The 19,509-nt window shown below is 45.6% G+C and overlaps 1 protein-coding gene across 1 annotated transcript in view; it reads left to right on the top strand.

Annotated features, from left to right (window-relative positions):
• The first annotated feature begins 3,698 nt into the window (after positions 1–3,698).
• Rnf217 (ring finger protein 217) overlaps positions 3,699–19,509 on the top strand; it is a 118,303-nt gene continuing 102,492 nt past the window's right edge. The window contains exons 1-4 of the mRNA XM_059272975.1: positions 3,699–3,825; positions 5,589–5,761; positions 6,001–6,639; positions 6,725–7,405. Of these exons, the coding sequence (XP_059128958.1) occupies positions 3,699–3,825; positions 5,589–5,761; positions 6,001–6,639; positions 6,725–7,405 (1,620 nt within the window). The remainder of the gene's footprint in view (positions 3,826–5,588; positions 5,762–6,000; positions 6,640–6,724; positions 7,406–19,509) is intronic.

Genomic DNA, 19,509 nt, shown 5'->3' on the forward strand with positions numbered 1-19,509 from the left:
TAGTAATGACAAAAAGCCATTGATGGTGGCAGTCATAGGTTCTGGATCAGATGTGAATTCTAAATTTGCATTCAGATATTAAAGGCAGAGGCTTATGGGAACTGTTTAGTTCAGGTTAGGATATGCTGAGAGTTGAAAGTGGTACAGGCAGACATTAATGACACTTTTGTTGTAGTAACAGCCACATACAATTTGTCTGCAGATGGTCTGAGTTGGGACAATATTAACCTCGTGGTATGTCTATTGAATTCCTCTTATATAGTAACTATTTTTTTAATCAATCTTAAAAAAAAAAAGAAGAAATTCCATCTGTACAATCACCACTGGCACTTCATGAATTTTGGAGAAACTGAGGAGAAAAACTACTATTATAGCATTGCATTGTAGTCAGACTGTGGGCTGCCAACTCAAAAATAATGACATCAAGACTTAATATTAATTATGAAAGCTTGGCCATTAGCTTAGGCTTGTCCCACTAGCTCTTATAATTTAAATTAACCCATTTATATTAATCTACATTCTGCCATGTGGCATTACCTCATCTCTCTACTGCCCATCCTGCTTCCTCCACATCTGCCTGGCAACTCTGCCTTTCTTCTTCCCAGAGTTCTCTTATCCCCAGAAGTTCTGCCTAACCTCTTCCTGCCTAGCTATTGACCATTCAGCTCTTTATTACAATCACATCAATTACACCAATCACAGCAACACATCTTCACACAGTGTACAAATATTTCACAACATTTCCCCCTTTTTATATAAATAAAAAGGAAAGGTTTTAACTCTAACATAGTAAAACTATATACAATAAGAACAATTATCAAGTAAGGATTATATTAGCAATGTCCAGTCCATTTGTATTTGGCAAATTTGAAGACGATACTCTAATATCTATCTTATTTTGATGAGTCAAAAGCTTTATACCCAAACCATTTATTTTATCATAACTTGTATTATCATCTTAAAAATATCTTTTTAGACCTTAAAACATTTCTTAGATAAACAACTTAAGCTTTTATGTTTTTCAACCTTATAAACTTTACATAAATTTGTGTAAGTTTTTTTTCCTGAATATGCTAACAAGGAAAACTGTATAACTATCTAGTCCTCAATTCCCATCAAAGACCCAAGAAAGATAAAATATTACTTAAGTAAACAGGAAGATCTTAGCAAACAATTTGCAAAACTATAAAAATGACAAAGACAGATGGCTGCTTGAACAGTCAACCAAGGTTCCTCTGCAACATTGGGGCATTTCTGTGAAGCAGGAATATTGAAGGACTTTCCTACCTTGTCTTGGTAATGTTTGGCAGTTGCCTTCTTTAGTGTCTGGCTTGTCCAGTTTGGACAGTATTCTGTCAATAGTAGAGGCAAGGGCAGTTTCTTGTCCAGTGGTTAACTTTGTCACAATGAAAGCAAACTCCATATAGAAGTTCTTTAATACCCATCATCCTTTTTGAAATAAATTGGTGCTGCCAGGAGCAGATATGTTTCACTGTCATGAAAAGCCTTATGTTATTAAAACACCTTAAATGCCACATTCTGTAGGTCTCTGAAGTGTTTGAAAACCATCTGTCTCTAAAATATATCTGTTTGACCTTGAAAACATATCTAACATGGTCATAAATATGACTGTTAGATAACTAACTACTGACCTGTGTTTCTTAATTATCCTAAGCAGTTTGTAATAATAACTTTCAAGGACTAGAAAATTTACATTACATTGTTAAATGAGCTGCATAAGTACTATGCCTTAAATAAGAGCAGAACATATATACAATATAACAAAAATAACCTTAAATTATATCAATATAGAAAAATCGATACCAATGTTAATTATTCAAGGTTAATAGTTGCTTTTTATTTTAAAGTAGATTCAATAATCTATCTTTTTCCTATTGTTTTTATATCCTCCCTTTTCTTTTCAGAAAGAGATCTTTGAATCTAATCTCCTTCACTCAGCTTTCTCTTCGAACATGACCAACAACAATGTGTAACCAACCCCCTAAAATGATGATAAACATCCATAATCCATTGAACAAACAAAAACCATCTACTCCAACTCTTGGGTATGTGGGCATCCTGTTCTCTAGACTGCTTCCTGCTATCTGAGAAAACTGTGATAATGGTCAAGACCTGGGAGAACTAGCTATATCATTTGTTGTCCAATCTCTGTGTGATGGGAAAGTGCAGGGCTTATCTGAAATCGTGGCTGGAGTAGTGTGTGAGGCTGGACCATCTCAGCTAGTAGCTTTGCAGTTATTCTGGATGCAGAATTTTGAGAAAACTGCAACAGAGGTATTCTGAGAAGCTGGATTACTTGGGTTACTTGTCTTCATTGGTATCTAGTCCTTTTTTTCCCTGAAAACACAGAAACTCTTAAAGGTAACATATATGCCTGTAATAACACAAGTATGGAATGTGCGATATGTACAAGTCAGCTAAAGATGATTTTTTGTTTGTTTTATGTTTGAGCAAGTAAAAGGCATCTGTTAACTTTACAAGTCTGTTTGGACTGTATAACCAAACCTCTATCCATGCCATATGAAAAGATGGCATTTAATAATAAGTCATGAAGACTCTGTAGCCAACAAGATTTATCATGTCTCATCCAATCTCAGAGCTGTTCCCATGTCAAGGGATTAGCATATACATCACCTGTTCTGTAGTTTTTCTTTCTTTTTTTTTTTTTTCCTTCATATCTATAGCCAAGAGTTTCAGGAGGTCTCCCCGGATCAAATCTGATCTTCATTAATTTTGAAGAGATCCATAGCTTTTTGTTTCCTACGTAAACAAAGTCATAACCTCTCCCCCCAATGCAGTATGTTTTCTGACTTCCATTCTGAAGTTAAGACATTTCAAAAATATATAGTTTGGTTTAATTTAGTAGTTTCCATAATCCAGTGTCTCTCAGCAGCTATTGCTTTTGTACTTTAGCATTTAAAAAATTCAAAGTCAACAAAGCTATAAATTCAAAGTCAAAAAACCATACAAGATCCAGACATCCTGTGTATTTTCCATTGTTAAGTGGCTTTTTCCTTTTATATTACTTTACTCTTTCTTTAAAGACTTTATTATTTTTAAATTATTTATTTATTTTGTAACTGTCTTCTTTTCTTTCTTCAGCATCTAAGAACATTTTTAAGCATACTATATCTGGTCAGAGGTTTTCTCAGTCTGGACCTGACTTTCTGCACATCTTCAGTGTTTTTCCGACCATGTAAGATGAACTTTCCCCCCCGTCCTAACTGCCTGCTCCCAAATAATGAGCAGCTCCTTCCCAAATAACTGACTTGGAGACTTAATATAAATTATAAATGCTTGGCCAATAGCTCAGGCTTGTTACTAACTAGCTTTTAAAATTTAACCCATTTCTATTAATCTATGTGCTGCTCTGAAACTCGTGGCTTTTACCTTTATTCCATTTTGTGTGTCCAACTCGTTTTCCATCTGGCTGGCGACTCTCTGACTCCAGCCTTCCTCATCCCATCATTCTCAGTTTGGCTTTCTTGCCTAACTTTATCCTGTTCAACTATTGGTCAGTCAGTTTGTTTATTAAACCAATCATAGCAACATATATTTACACAGTGGACAGAAGGGTTATTCCACAGGATACTATATCGGTTCAGAGGTTTTCCCAGTCTGGATCTGACTTTCTATGCATCTTCAGTGTTGTTCTGATCCCGTGAGCCAAACCTTAAATGGCCACGCCAGCCTCAGTGCAGCTCTGCTTATGTCGCTGGTGGCTGGTCGTGAGAGTTGAGCCTCATGCCTGTGGGCCCCGGCCTAGAGCAGCGTCCATCAGCACCAGATCTGGGAAGTTTTTGGGTGCACACTGCAGCAGGCATTTCTACCTAGTCTCCCACCACAGAGTAGCACAGGCTGCTCATAGCAGGGCCTCTTAAAGGAGTTGTGTCTCTGTATGCTGCCACAAGCACCCAAGACCAGGGTCGCTAGGAAGCCACCATCTACTCTGAATTTGGAACTTTTTTTTCAGGCCCTATGTGCACTGGACACCAAATGTAGTGAGCTTTCTTGTTGGACTATCTTAGGATCCCCAGCCCCCAAATAATGACATGGAGACTTGTTATTAATTATAAAGCCTCAGCTATTAGCTTAGGCTTTTTCCCAACTGGCTCTTATAACTTAAATTAACCCATTTATATTAATCTACATTCTGCCATGTAGCTTTACCTCATCTCTGTACTGCCCTTCCTGCTTCCTCTGAGTCTGGCTGGTGACTCTGCCTTTCTTCCCAGAGTTCTCTCTCTCCCTTGAAATCCCGCCCAACCTCTTCCTGCCTAGCTATTGGCCACTCAGCTCTGTATTACACCAATCACAGCAACACATCTTCACACAGTGTACAAATATCCCACAACATTGCATTGTGACTTGTTTTTATACTATTGGGGCCCTGTGGGTCTCAGAACCAATTCTAGGGGTGCCAGGCCCAGGATTCAGGCAAGTGTGGATTTACCTGGAGGAAGGAGATGGGACAACATGTTCCTATGATCAGAAATGGCAGAAGCATCCAGCAGGAAGAAGTCATGATAAAGAAATGGCAAAGAGAATGGGTGTCTTCTAGAGTCCCAGTAGTCATCCATTCACCTGTCTGGGCTTCACTGCTGGCCTTTTACTTTTGAGATATGTTCTGAGGATTGACGTTGGGTCTCCATGCTTCGACTGACTGAGCTATCTCTCCAGGCCACTTGAGTACCATTTAATCTTCAAAATAAGAATTCTTCTAATCCCAGCACTCCAGAGACAGAGGCCAGCTTGGTGTACAGAGCAAGTTCCAGGACAGTCAAGGCTACACAGAGAAACCCTCAAAAAAAGAAAACCAAAACAAAACAAATAATTGTTCATTCTTGGGTCAGACTAATGAGCACTAGGGCATTTGTTGTGATGCAACTCAAGCTGCCCAGGTGTACCGGAGTTGCAGCTGCATCTGATAGAAATGCATGGCCTTGGGTTCCACTGCTTGGCCAGTACTGAATTCTTAGTCACCTTGTAGCATTTGCATCTGCTTTGGAAAATATTTTAGAACAACTCAATAACAACTTCAAGATTAAAAAAAAATCTACACACTTCACAGTTTCTTTCTTTGACATGAATGTGTGAATTGAATTCCCTCCTAAGTTAAAAAAAAAAAAAAACGGGGCGGGGGGTTGGTTTCCCAAAAATGTTTTCATTGGCTTTAGAAAATTAAAACACACCAGTGTTTGGGTGACTAATACTTCCTGTAAAATAAAGATAGAGCAACACATAATTAAGTTCTGGCTCAAATATAATTGTTGTCTTGGAAACAGTTTCGGGTATGAATATGGTTATGTTAATCTCCCTGATTCCTAACAATGATCCAGTTGATTAATTAGGCCAGGCCATCCACTTAAAAGGGTTAAGAAACAAACAAACCAAAACAAAAACAAAAAACCCCACAAAAACAATTTCCCGAGAGAACACCGACAGGCGGAAAAGGGATAAATCTCGGATTAGTTATTTGTTAGTGCTTCTAAGTATTCTAGTTGGAGGAGGAGGCGACAAGTGCTTTTTTGGATTACTTGTGGTTTTCAAAGATCTTGTCGCTCTAGACAGAGAAGAGGGAACTAGGCAGAACACACAACAGTGTGAAGAATCCCTGCTGCTGCTTCTTGGGTGCAACATCCCAGTGTTTTTTCTCGGTGCAGAGCCCAGTTTCCAGCAGTTTGGAAGGAAGTTCCACTTAGAGCACGGCCCTAAGGGGCCCCCGGCCGCGCGCTTACGGGTTTGGCTGGGGCCAAGTGTGAACTCTTCAGGCGTGAGAGCGCATCTCAGCTTAGCTCACACTCACTCGGCTGTGCGTGCGAGTGTGTGCGCGGGTGCCCGCGCGCGCGTGTGTGTACGTGTAGGGAGGTGTGCGCTCAAGGGGAGGGGTGAAGGGGAGGGAGCAGGGCCCTAGGTGAAGCACGAGGGGGGTGGGAAGGAGGTCGCCCGCTCCCGCCTCTCCCCCCTGGGGGCACCAAGCGGCTCGGCCACCTCTCGGTGACGCCACAGGCCCCGCGACCCTCGGATCGCCGGCCGCGCGCCCCGCCGCGGGGACAGGGATGGCGCGGGACTGACGGTCGCCTCTTCTCCCCCTGCTCCTCCCCAAAACCCCGGGACTCCTCCGCCCCGCCCGGGGCTCGCGGGATCGCGGCACCGCCCCGACCTGCATGCGGACCGGGCACCCGCAGCCTGAGGCCCTCGGCGTCCCCGAGGCGGTGCCCTGCCTGCCGCGCCAGAGGACGACGACGACGACTAGGCAGCGGCGGCGGCGGCGGCGGCGGCAGAGGAGGAGGAGGAGCCGGCTGGCCGCGCGCTGCGGCCCGGGAGCACGGGCTCCCCGGAGGGAGCTTGGGGCGTCCCGGCCCCGGAGGAGGAGGGACCCGGAAGCAGAAGCGCAGCCGCGAGTGGAGCCGAGCCGCTGCCCGCGCTGCCCGGCGCCGGCTGGGGGTCCCGGCGGCTGGATGGGCGGCGGCGGCGCGGGCCGCGGGCGGCGATGGGCGAGGAGCAGAGCACGGTGAGCGGCGGCGGCGGGCCCTGGGAGGCGCGGGCCCCTGGCGGGGGCTCAGCCGGCCAGCCCGAGTCCCCCAGGCCGCGAGGGGACCGCGCCGGGGCTCCCGGGCCGCGCGCCACCGCCACCGCCGCCGCCGCCGCCACCGCCACCGCCACCTCCACCTCCTCCTCCTCCCCGGAGCTGAGCAGCGGCGGCGGCGGCGGCGGCGGCTGCGGAAGAGACCCGGGCTACGTGGACGCGAGCGCCCAGGAGCCTGCGAGCCATCGGGCCCCGGCGGGGCAGCCCGCGGGACTGCCACTCACCGGGCCCCTGGACCCCCAGAGTTTGGAACTGCAGCTGGAGCGCGAGGCGGACGGAGCCGGGCCACGGGAGGCGACCCCCGGTCGGCCGTCCCCCGACGGGCTGCTCCTGGACGTGCTGGCCCAGCGACACCCGCCCCCCGCCAAGCCGCAAGTCTTCTGCTCCGTGTACTGCGTGGAGAGCGACCTGCCCGAGGCCCCCACCGCCGAGTCATTGTCGCCGCCAGAGTCCCCACCTCGAGCACCACCGCCGCCGCCGCCGCCGCCGCCGGGGCCGATTCCCGCCAGCCCGCCGCCCTCCTTCCCCAGCTCTCCGTTGTCGCTCCCGGCTGACCCCCTCTCCCCCGACGGCGGCAGCATCGAGCTGGAGTTCTACCTGGCTCCGGAGCCCTTCTCCGTGCCTGGCCTATTAGGAGCTCCACCCTACTCTGGCCTGGGTGGGGTAGGGGACCCCTACGCGCCCCTCATGGTGCTGATGTGCCGGGTGTGCCTGGAAGACAAGCCCATCCAGCCCCTGCCCTGCTGCAAGAAGGCGGTGTGCGAGGAGTGCCTCAAAATCTACCTGAGCTCCCAGGTAACTTCCACGGCTCTCTCGGCCCACTTTCAGCCCATTCACCATGCCGAAGTACTGGTGACGAGGCTCTCCTCTAAGCTTCCCAGCAAGGGAAGAGGTGACAGGGCCCCGCTTACCCAGGGCCTCTAGCCATGGCTACAGCCTCACTTGTTATTAAGTGTGTTTTTCACCCACACTGGTTTATTGGCTGGTTAACTCTGCCCTGAGCTTCGGGTTTTGGTTGGCAGCTGCTGGAGGAATGAGGTGGATTGCCCTCTGATTATTTCTTCTGTAGATTGCATGCGAGAGCTTGCTCCGGGGAGAGCAAGAAAGGCTGCCTCACTGGCCTGGCATCCCAGAAACTAACAGACAGTGAGCATAAAATAAATATTTGTGGAGCTGGTGAAGAGAAGGCTTGGGATTAGTGTGTCAGGGCTGTGATACCTGCGTTTTAATTGTGTTCCCTTTCCATATCGAGAGGCATGTAAACTAAAAAGAAAAAAAAAATTAACTCTCGCCTGCTTCTCGGTTTTCCACACTAAAGTTAAAGTACTTTTCTCTACTGAAATTTTAAGCCTGCACAGTACTTTTATTTCCTCAAGAGAGAAACAAAAGAGAAGGAGCCAAACAAAGCAGAGAGAGAGAGAGAGAGCAAGAAGAGGTTTTTAACCCAACAGGCGGCCGAGGAACTTTCCTCCCCTCCACCCTCCTTCGGAGAGCCTGTTGGTTTTTTTTCTTGGAAAGCTTGAGAAACAGAGCAGCCCTCCTTCATGGTTTTCAGTCTGCGGTGTTTCTGCCAGTGTTTTGCACAATCCTTAATGCCCTTTGATCCCGTGTCTGATTGTCCCAGGCCTATTCATCTTTCAAAACCGTGTCTGTTCAGGTGCCAACTCTGCTGTGACGCTTTACCTCATCCTCCAGGCCCCTGCCTGATCAGATATTTTTAAAATCTGTCTTCCAACCTTTCCTGCCCTGAAATTGTTCCCTTCCTGCCTGCTTGTCTGGCTAGACTGTCTGGATGTCGATTTACAGTCTGAGTTGGGTTGTTTCAGATGATAGTGTCTGTAGACTGGCTGAATTCAGTGAACCGACCAGGGTTCTCAACAGTGTGGTTGCTGTGTAGTTTGTGGTCACTCCATTGCTGGGGTCTGGTCTGAAAGTGCGTACTGTGCCCCACTGGAAATGGGAAGAAAGACTCAATACAGACTGGAATGTTACACAAACAGGAGCTTGGCCCGAATGGCTGAGATTATCCAAACGCTCGGGAGGGAGACACCGTGGTGTCTGTTTTTAGGATTTATCTGCCAACGGAGACTTAAAGCAGGGGGAACGCTGCCTGCTTGTTTGTGGTCGTTTCTATGACATCACCCTCGTGGAGATAGTGCTGCCATTCCTGTGCAGAGCCTTGTGGTGGGACTCCGACATTACCAAAATATGGGCCTTGCTCCAGAGAAGTCACGGAGAGAGCAGATGTGTTCAAAACATAGTGCACAGTAACATCCAGTGAGCTGTAAACACAGATACCAAGCGGCACCTTTACTTACTTATTTGTTTGTTTGTTTATTTATATGCAGGATCTTGCTGTGTAGCTCAGTCTGGCCTTAAACTGGCTAAATACCCGAGGTTGGCCTTGAATCTTTTAAGCCTATGGCCTCCACTTCCTTAGTTCCCCAGCTCCAGCCCTTACCTACTACCTGCTGGATATAACCAGCAGCTGGTTTTGAAGTTCAAGGTTGGTACTCCTGGTGGGTTATGCTGCCTAACGGTTTGATTTCCTTACGCCAAAGCAGCTTTCTTTCCTTTTTGTCAGCAAAAGTTAGTTTTAGGAAGTTGGTGTTTGGAGTGAGGGAGAAGCAGCAAGTTGGGCCAATCGTCCTTTTAGCACCTACCAACAAAAACCCCTTCGAAGTGTCTGAACCGTGGTCTGCAGTCTTTGCGACGACGTCAGCCTCCCTGACCCCCCCAAAGCAACTGGCAGGACTTTCTCCAGCAAGAAGTAGGCATTATTTCAAATAATCACAGCACAAGCGAAGTCCAGAAAGCCAGGCATGCTTCCACCTCAGGGCTGCGTGCTTATTCCCCGGGACTCCCGCTCCCTGTTCCTTTACTTGCTCTGTCTACCACCCCCACCTTCGGGTCCGTATTCACATACCATCCTTTGTGGTCTTCACTGAGTGTCTTTGTATGTGTGCATGTGCACATGTATGCGCATGGGTTTGCAGGTCTGTGCACTCGCACAGAGGTCAGAGGAGGACGCTGGATGCCCTGTTCTGTCACTGTCCTCTTTAATCCTTTGAGGCAGAGTCTCTTACTGAAGCTGAAGCTTGCTATTTTGCATAGGCTGTCTGGCTGAGTTCCTGGAGCCCACCTGTCTCTGCTCCCTAAGGTTGGGGTTGGAGGCGTGCACATCCATGCCTCCCTTGTTTATGTGGATGCCGGCCAGTGAGGCATTTGAACTCAGGTCTTCAGACTTGTGCGGCAAGTTCTAACCAACTGAGCCATCTCCCCAGTCTCTGTGACCGCCTTTTAAAAGTTGAGCCTTGTCCCAAACTCCCTGTGTCTCTTTGGGGGTTTTAGGTTTTCTACACAGCACTAATACACTCTCTTGTTCCTCAGTAATTAACTTCTGTGAAGACAGAAGTCTCCATATGATTTTGTTAATCCCTGCCTATTAAGCATATAGCAGATATTTGCTCAATAGTTATTGAATTTGTAAAGAACCTGAGGTCACCCTAGAAAGCTTGGGTGCCAAAGTTTGCTCAGAGAATTTTTTTTTTTTTTTTTTTTTTTTGTGTGTGTGTGTGTGTGTGTGTGTGTGTGTGTGTATGTGTGGGAGATTTCGGGATTTCTCTGTGTAACAGCTCTGGCTGTCCTGGAACTAGCTTTGTAGACCAGGCTGACCTTGAATTCAATAGAGATCCGCCTGCCTCTGCCTCTGGAGCGCTGGGACTAAAGGTGTGTGCCACCACTGCTGGGCTTGCTCTGCGCATTTTTACATTTAAGTTAAAAGACACAGACTTAAAGCAGATAAATGAAATAGGCTGCATTTGTTATTATATCTAAAAGAGTCTAAGGAAATGTTTAGTTTATGAAAACCTAAGTCCTTTTCCACTGGGTGATATACAGGATTGTGGTTGTAATATTTCTGATAGGATCCTAAATTTTAAGGTCTGGCCATCTTCATATTCAGAACTCTGCGTTTCACGGTCATCAGTGTGTGGATCTTCTCATTAGTGAAATTTAACTGTAGATGGTGATCTGTGGTGAACTCACCAGTGCCTGAGTGAAATCCTGTCTAACTGTGTGGTTCAAACTTTGTGAGTTCAAAGCTGGCCTGGGCAATTTAGTGAGACCCTGTCTCTAGATTTTAAAAAAATGTGTGTATGTGTGGGTGTGGGTGGAGGGGTACTAGAATTATAACTCAGTGGTGGAGTACTTACTTCTGTGTGGCTTTAGGTTTGATCCACAATACCAAAAACAAAACAGCAACAACAAGAAAAATAGGCAGGGGAGATGTTGCTTGCTTTCTCTTTTGTATCTGATAAGATTTTTAAATTGAATTGAATTGAACTGAATTTTTGAGATAGGTTTTTTTGTTTTCCTTTTTTTTTTTTTTTTGTAGCCTTGGCTTTTCTGCAACTAGCTTTGTACACCAGGCTGGACTCGAACTCGCAGAGATCCACCTGCCTCTGCTTCCGGAGTGCTGGGATTAAAGGCGTGTGCCACCATCGCCTGGCCTGATAAGATTTTTGACCTAAGCAAATCTGGCAAGCCTGGACTTCCAGGCTGCTTAAAACCTTTGGGGGGAAAAAGCATGCATTTAAAGACCTATTAGTGACGTTTTCACATTTGAGTTTCTGCCATCTGCTTGGTGCATTATTTAACATCATTTAAGAATGTAAAGCAAATGAGTATTAAACATTTTATACAAACATTAAAAATGCATATTAGTTGTGAGTTGGAATCATGCCTGGTTGAGAGAACTCTTCTGACAGGAGTTGCGGCGTTCTTTGACAAAAGACAGGAATTTGGGAAATAGAAATGCTTTCAGACTTGGAGCAGCAAAGAGTCTTTCAGGGATTGAAGACGTGGCCAAGGGTGATGAATAGGTATCAGCAGTATTTCAGTATAGGCCTCAGCAATCAGAGAGTGACAGCATCTCTGTGTTGTGATTGGGTAGGAGAATCCTTGGTGGGATGACTTTGTAGTGCTGTAGTTACCATGCACTTTCTGAATACCGTGGTGAGGAGTTGAACTGTAGATTAGAACATCAGCCACTGCGCTTGGCACTGACTGAGAGGTTACGGTACACCAAGACACAGAGAGTGGAAGTTACCTGGCTTATATTGCTTAGGTATATGCAGGTTTTGTACATCTGTTTTTAGAAGTGCATTTCCCAATGACATACATGGCTAGCACATAGTCCGCAGGACGCCTGCAATGTCTCCCAGATTCCCAGGGTCTCCATAGTGGCTTCTAAGCTCCTTTGGCCTTTGACACATTCTTCTAAGAAGAAAGGTGAGTGGCTGCCATCTTTTTTTTCCAGAAACCATCCACAGATACCTTTCCTTCATGACTTTGATTTAGATAGAAAAATGGGTTGTAAATATGAAATATTAACATTTAGTGCTTTGGATAACACAAAGGAAGAACTGAGCCTTCTAACGGACTAGCTGAAGGCAGCAGCTGTTGTGACTTTTAGCACGCTGCTCAAAAGTGCAGGAGATTGGCAGATGCCGATGACTTGGAATGTATACACCTGTCCGATGGGTATTAATAGCAGCAAAGCAACACATTTCTTCCACACATTGTGATGAGAACAGCTGCGACATGGTAATGTCCTAAAATGACTGCTACTGTAGTCACCCTAGAACCAGTGACCTAGCGGCCAGAAGGAAAATATTCCCTTAGTAAATCTCAGTCACCCAGTCTTCATGGGCAAAGAAGTGTAACCTCAATTCTTTTCCTTCAAGTCTTAAAGCAGATGGATTTTTTTTTTTTTTTTAATCTTATTGAACATGGAGTTTGATTGTCATCGTCTTTACTTGGATAGATTTACAGATCCCGCCAGGCCAAATACGTTTTGGTAATCCTGAAAGTGTGAAGAATAACGTGAGCATGCACTCTGTTTTGGAGTCATTTTACAAATTTCAAAAGCGAGAATTGAAGACGATGTATGCGTCTGTGTATGCAGTGTGCGTGCGTGCGTGCGTGCATGTGCTGGCAGTGTGTATTTAGGGGGATGTGGTAACCTTTGTTTGCACACCTTCCTGACTTGTGCTCATATTTTCCTCTTCTCTCTCTGCACACCACTTCTCTTTAGCAATTGCTTCTGTTTTTCTTTTACTTTTTTTTTTTTTTTTTGAGACAGGGTTTCTCTGTGTAGCTTTGGAGCCTGTCCTGGAACTCACTCTGTAGGCCAGGCTGGCCTCGAACTCTCAGAGATCCGCCTGCTTCTGGGATTAAAGGCATGTGCCACCACCGCCCGGCTTCTTTTCCTTTTTGTAGTCTGATTTTCACTGGCGCTTAATTTCTGCAGGGCAGTCTCCCACCCAGCACTGAGGTCCAGGGCCAGCAGACCCTGGTCCTTCTGCGGTGTGGCTTTCCCTTGCCTTCCAGCTGGCTGGAAGAGAGGCTTGGTAGAGCAGTCCTACACCGAGCTCCACTGTTAAAAGATCTCAAGTAACACTGCAAGTATTACTGACTCTCTTTATCAACGGACACCTTTAAATGTGAGTTTTATTCTCCTAGAGTGGATGGAGCCTCAGGTGTTTAGATCTGAACACTCCTTAGTCCAGAGGTGATAGACCAAAAGGATTGTGGTAAAGCTTGAGTTTTCGGCATTTTATTAAGAGTTTGTGATGGGCAATGGAGACAGGCAGCTGGCAGTGGTTTCTTATAATTACCCTATTTGCTAACTAGTGTTCTATTTTTGCATTAGCCCTATACCAGGAGATACTCTATAAACATATTAAGTGCTCTCAAGAAGCCATTTAACAGCCTTGCTGGAAGTATTTTTTGTTTCCAGTTTTATTAATAAAAGCTCTCTCTCTTTTTTTTTTTTTTTTGGTTTTTTGAGACAGGGTTTCTCTGTGTAGCTTTGCGCCTTTTCCTGGAACTCACTTGGTAGCCCAGGCTGGCCTCGAACTCACAGAGATCCACCTGGCTCTGCCTCCCGAGTGCTGGGATTAAAGGCATGTGCCACCACTGCCCGGCATAAAAGCTCTTTTTAAAGCAGTTAGATACTTACCTTTTTCCTTTTTCTTATTCTCTGGGAGCTTCTTTTAAAACCATTCTAGGAACCAACTAACCTTTTATTAAATGTTTTTTTCTCTTACTATTTAATCAAAAATAGTAAACCTATGTATACTTGTTAACGTGTATATGTATATTTATATGTTGTGTATATGTGTATTTATGTGTGTATACACACACGCACATAAACATCTATGTTTCAGAATACATTGTAGTTGTTAGAAATAGAATATCTGTAAGCACCCTCCTCTTTAAAATATTTACTATGTTAAGTTAAGGGAAAACATTATTTTTGCTAATTTTGTTTTGGTTCGTTAATGACAGTTTGGCTGATGTTTATAAAGAAAGAATGTTTTTTTCTTTATGTGCTGCTGATGAAATATAGGGTTAGAATAGGCTCATCACATGGTCTAGCTTCACTCTCAAACCCTACAGCTGAAAAACGTGTCTGTTTTGTTCACATTGATTTTGTTACAAGTATTTTACATACTAAACCAAAATGAAACTTCTCACATGAGGTTCTTTCATAAAATGATAATTTAGTGTCTATAGGAATATAATATCCACTATTTACCATTCTCTGTGGCTTCCAACATCCCATCTACACCATCCCTTTTGGGATGATCGTGCTTGAAGTGTGTACGTACTCACAAATAGTGAGAACAGCCATCGGTTCAAAGTCTCCATTCTAGTCATTCTCCTCATCCATAGTTTATCATTTCATGTTACTTGACTTGTGTGTCTGCACCCTCAGTGTTACAGATACTGTGGTCTGTGCTCAAGGAGGAAAGGAGACAGCAAAATCCCTGGCTTCATGGAGTTGATATGCTAGGCTATGAAGAAGATAAACACAAATTATTTAATATATTAGAGGCAATGAGGCCTGTGGGGAAAAAGAAACAAAGGGAAGTTGGTAAATACCAAAGAGGGGATTACTACTCAGCTCATCATTTGAGGGGTTTTGTTAGAAACAGTTTCTTTTACAAAGTCCCTTCCCTATTAAGACCTTCGTAAGCCAGCAATGGAACAGACCATATACACATCTGAAAAAATGGCAATCGAGTCCCAGAGGCAGAGACTGCCTGGGCTGTGCCAGGGATGGCCAGGAGACCCAAGTGGTTGGTACTTGCAGGTACAAATGGGTGCAGTAAGAGGACACAAGACAGGGATTTAAGGTCATAGAGAATTTACTTTTCATCTGAGTGTGATGGGAAACTACAAGGAAATACTGAAGACAGAGTAGCCAGCCACGACTGTCCTTTCGAAGGACAGTCTCTGTGCAGAATATGTTGTAAAGATCAAGGAGAAAAAGACCAGTTTGAAGACAGCGACATTATTCCAAGCAGGAAAGGTATAGCCAGAGGATGATTGAAACTGACCATGGCCTTTCCCGACAGGGAGGTGGTCACTAAATGTGAATGGATCTGTTTTCATTGGCAGTTGTGCGGTTGGCCTTCAGATTACAGTCGGTCCAAGTGAACAGGAACAACTCATTTCGAGCTGTAGGTAGTAGAACAGCAGTTCTCAACCTTCCTAATGCTGCCAGCCTTTCATACAGTTCCTCATGGTGTGGTGACCCCCAATCATAAAATGATTTTCATTGCTACCTCATAACGATGCTTTTGCTACTGTTGTGAATTGTAATGTAAATATTTGATACGCAGGATATCTGATATGCAACCCTTGTGAAAGGGTCCTTTGACCCCGCCCCCCAAGGGGCCACGACCCACAGGTTGAGAACTGTTGTAGTAGAACATTCTATGAGAACACCGAAGGTTAGAGAGATTCAGTAATCCCCTCAACGTCACTGAGCTACGAAATGTTGGACGTGGGATTTAAATTTCGATCGGTTTGGCTCTAGGGCCTCCAGCCCTTTTATAGCCTTTACGTTTGTTATCTTATCAAAAAGGCCATGACAGAAGGCCTGGGCAAAGCGGGGTGGATGGGGGCATAATACTATAACTAATTTGCATTTCCTCCCAGTGGGATGCGAGGGATAAGGAGTGAGGAGTTGGTAGGTATGACCATCCCTTTAGAAGAAGTTAATGTCTGCCTGGAGACCACATCGCGGAAGTCAAAAGCCCCTCAGATGAGGAAGGCAGTGTTCCAGAGGGGAAATGATATTATTGCACGGAACCGAATTCTCCCCGTTGAGGAAAGAAAAGAGACTTGTAGTTACACAGTTTAAGAAAGTGGGAGCTGCTTGTGGGATTTCGTAGGGAAAGGCTCCCACTCTACAGGAGTAACCGGAAACTCTGGAGAAGCAGTGGTTTGGTGTGCTGCTGAGTTCTAGTGGCACGTGCTCCTGTTGTCTTCTTGCCTTTGAGTCATTACTCTCTTTGACCCCCCCCCCCCCCCAGCTCTCTAGTGTTTACTAACGTTTACTCCTGGGGTTCCTCTCTATGTTTTTGTCTCAGAATACTCAATCGGAACCCATTGCTCTTTCTAGCTTTTAACCATAAAGCCATCTCTCTTGGCCAGTTCTAGCAGGACGTCCTACCCATGCCTACCTGTAGACAATTCATTTTAAATCTTCCAAGTGGATTCCTGCTTCTGTTCTCTTCTTTCCCAGAGCTTATTTTCTGCTTTCGGAGTCCCTGCGTTCCTTCCATCAGCCATACCCAGTTCAGAAGTTCAGGCCATGCCTCTGTTCCTTCTGCTCCCTCATGCGCTTCTTTCTGTCCCGCATCCTGAGGTCTTTTGCATTCTGCTATACCGTTCTTCATTTCTGCTGCCATTTCCTGTGCTCCTGACTCTACCTTTTCCCTCCTGGATCTGAACATTGTGTGTGTGTGTGTGTGTGTGTGTGTGTGTGTGTGTGTGTGTGTGTGTGAATGTATGTTAAATATATGCAGGTGCGTGTGGGGGCCAGCAAAGTGCATGGGATCCCCTGGGACTGGAGTTACAGGTCGTTGTGAGCCTGGGTCCTGGAAACCTGTCTTGTGTCCACTGGAAGAACAGGAAACCGTCTTAACTGTGGAGCCATCTCTCCAGGGCCTCCCTCCTGGACTCTGGTGATTTGATTCCTGTCCTCCAATCTCGACTCCAATCTCTTTCCCAACACTGAGGCCAGAGCGTTCTTTAAAATGCATGACCATTTTTGGCTTTCTCCCTCTTACTTGTTTAGGGGTGGCCTCTTGCTTGTAGAGTAGAATGTGAGGTTGGTGTGTACATGTCCCTGATGATCTGACTCCTGTGTTTTCCAAGCTTTATCTTCAAGCAGCCCCAACTCTTTGTTTGTTTGTTTTTTTCGAGACAGGGTTTCTCTATGTAGTTTTGGTGCCTTTCCTGGAACTCTGTAGACCAGGCTGGCCTCGAACTCACAGAGATCCGCCTGGCTTTGCCTCCCGAGTGCTGGGATTAAAGGCGTGTGCCAACGCCGCCCGGCACCTCCAACTTTTTGATCTTTGAAGACTTGTGACACGCCTGAGTCTTTGCATTTGGTAGCATGAACTTCTGCCTGAGGAGAGCCCTTGTTCTGCCCTTGCGGGTCCACATCTCTGCTGCTTTCAATCCTTCCCATTCTTCTAGTCTCAGGTTAGGTATTATTCTATGAGGATTGTTCTTGACTTCCTACATGTGGATTAAACGTTCTTCCTATAGTCTACCCTTTTTATTTGAGGCTATAAAACAGTGTAAGAATCCTTCTGTAGGATTCTGCTTACTGCATTGTATCTAAATTGCCTCTTTCCTGCTCTGTGTTCCATTAAACTGTGAAACGGTCTGTATGCAGGTAAAGAACTTAGTACTGTTTTGTTTAGGGACTTCTGGGGGATCTGTAAAGTGCTGGCCGCACAAGCCTGAGGGCCTGCGTTAGGATTCCCAGTAGCCAGGTGGAAAGCCAGGTGTGACAATAATGAACTTTGGTTAGGTGGAGCTAGGGACACCCCCCCCCCCACTCGCACACGCACACAAACACTATACTTAAATATACAGTAATTTTCTTTTGTGTTATAGGCATGGGAATGGTGCATATAAAGTGGGCTTGTTTATTCTATTTAATACATTTAGGATGGTGTCGTCAGTGTAGGAAACACTGTACTAGATAATGCTATGGGTTGGGTGTTGAATGTCCTCCCAAGGGACCAGATGTTGAACTCTTGATCTTCTGCTTGTGACACTATTCTGAAGTGGTAAAATTCTTAGGTGATAGGAGCTAGTATAAGGGAGTCAGGACATTATGGACACAAGGAAGTCAGGACATTATGGACACAAGGAAGTCAGGACATTATGGACACAAGGATTTGGAGGCGATGTTGGGACTCTGGCCCTCGCTCTCTCTTCTGCTTTCTGGAGCCGTGAGCTTGGCAGCCTTCCCAGTTGTGCCCTCCTACCAAGAGGTACCATGCTGCCACAGGCCCAATGTGACAGTACCAGGTCACCTTTGAAAAGGAGCCCAGTCTCTTCTCTTCTTTCCCCTCCCTTCCCCTCCTCTCCCCTCCTCTCCTCTCTCTTTCTTTCTATTTGGTTTTATGAGACAGGGTTTCTCTGTGTAGCCCTGGCTGTCCCGGAAGTCTCTCTGTAGACCAGGTTGGCCTCGAACACACAGAGATCCGCCCACCTCTGTCTCCCGAGTGCTGGAGTTACCGGCACATGCCATCACTGTTCAGCTTGTGTTTGTTTTTTTTTTATAAATTAATAATCTCAGGTTTTTTATAGTCACAATGATACAAAAGCCAAGAGCCAAATTAATCCTTTGAAATGAGAATTTCAGTATTGCATCATCTTGTTCGAAAACCTGCAGAACGTTGCTTCCCCGCGCGCCACGTAAAGATCCTGGTTCCGCACACTACCAGGAGGATGTGTTGTGTCTTGTGTTTTTCAGTCCTTTCTGTCATCGCGCTCTCTTTTCTCAAGGCATAATGTCCTTTCTGTGGTCAAGTCCCCTCAGCCTTCAGAGCTCTGCCAAGTCTCCATGTGACTCTTGCTTGCTCTCAGAGTTCTTTTCGCCCTGTCTGTCAGCATGCACTTGTACCTTTAGTGTTCACACGCTTGTAGGATGATTGGTGTTTGATTCTGTGATTTTTGTGATACTACTCTTGGTGTCTTAGTTACTTTCATAACTAGCACCTTTGATTGGCACCCAGGATAGGAGTAAGTGTTCAGTTAATACTAATAAAACCAAAGGGAAGGACAGAAAAAATGAGGCATGTTTAGATTGGTCGAAAAAAATAAATGATTTGGATCTGAACTTTTGACATACTGTCCTATGATCTATTTCAATTTTGAATGTGAGTAAATAGGATGGCTAGAGTCTGTCTTATACTACCCCACCAACACTCAAGGGTTTCTTCTTCAGTTACAGCCCTTGCTCTGGTTATGCCTGCCGCTGAACGAATTCTTCCAGAACCCAGGGGCTTAAGATGACCGTTTTATTTTGACCATGACACTGTGGGTCAGGAATTTGGGAACTGCTCAGATGGCCAGTTCACTCTTGGAGTTTCTCATGTGCTTGTCGTCAGATGGCATACTCTACTCAGCTCGCAGCTGTTGCCAGGGAGCTCAGCTGTGGCTGACTACCAAAGTGCCTGCATGTCCCTGGGTTCTGTTTTGGAGATGGCTTTCCCTAGAGCCAGAGCCCAACCAGGTGAACGTTACCTAATTCTTTCCACCCTCATTTGTAAGTCTCAGCAGCAGCATCTGGGCAAATCAAACACAAACACCACTCAAGGGGAAGGGCTGTTCCCCCCTATTCTTTTTTTTTTTTTTTTGGTTGTTTTCGAGACAGGGTTTCTCTGTGTATCCCTGGTTGCCTCTCAGAACTCACTCTGTAGAGCAGGCTGTTCTCGAACTCACCTGCCTCTGCCTCCCCAGTGCTGGGATTAAAGGCGTGTGCCACCACCACCCCGGCCACCCCTACCCTTTCAAGC

Source organism: Peromyscus eremicus, chromosome 8b, assembly GCF_949786415.1.
Source record: "Peromyscus eremicus chromosome 8b, PerEre_H2_v1, whole genome shotgun sequence".
Taxonomy (NCBI): Eukaryota; Metazoa; Chordata; class Mammalia; order Rodentia; family Cricetidae; genus Peromyscus; species Peromyscus eremicus.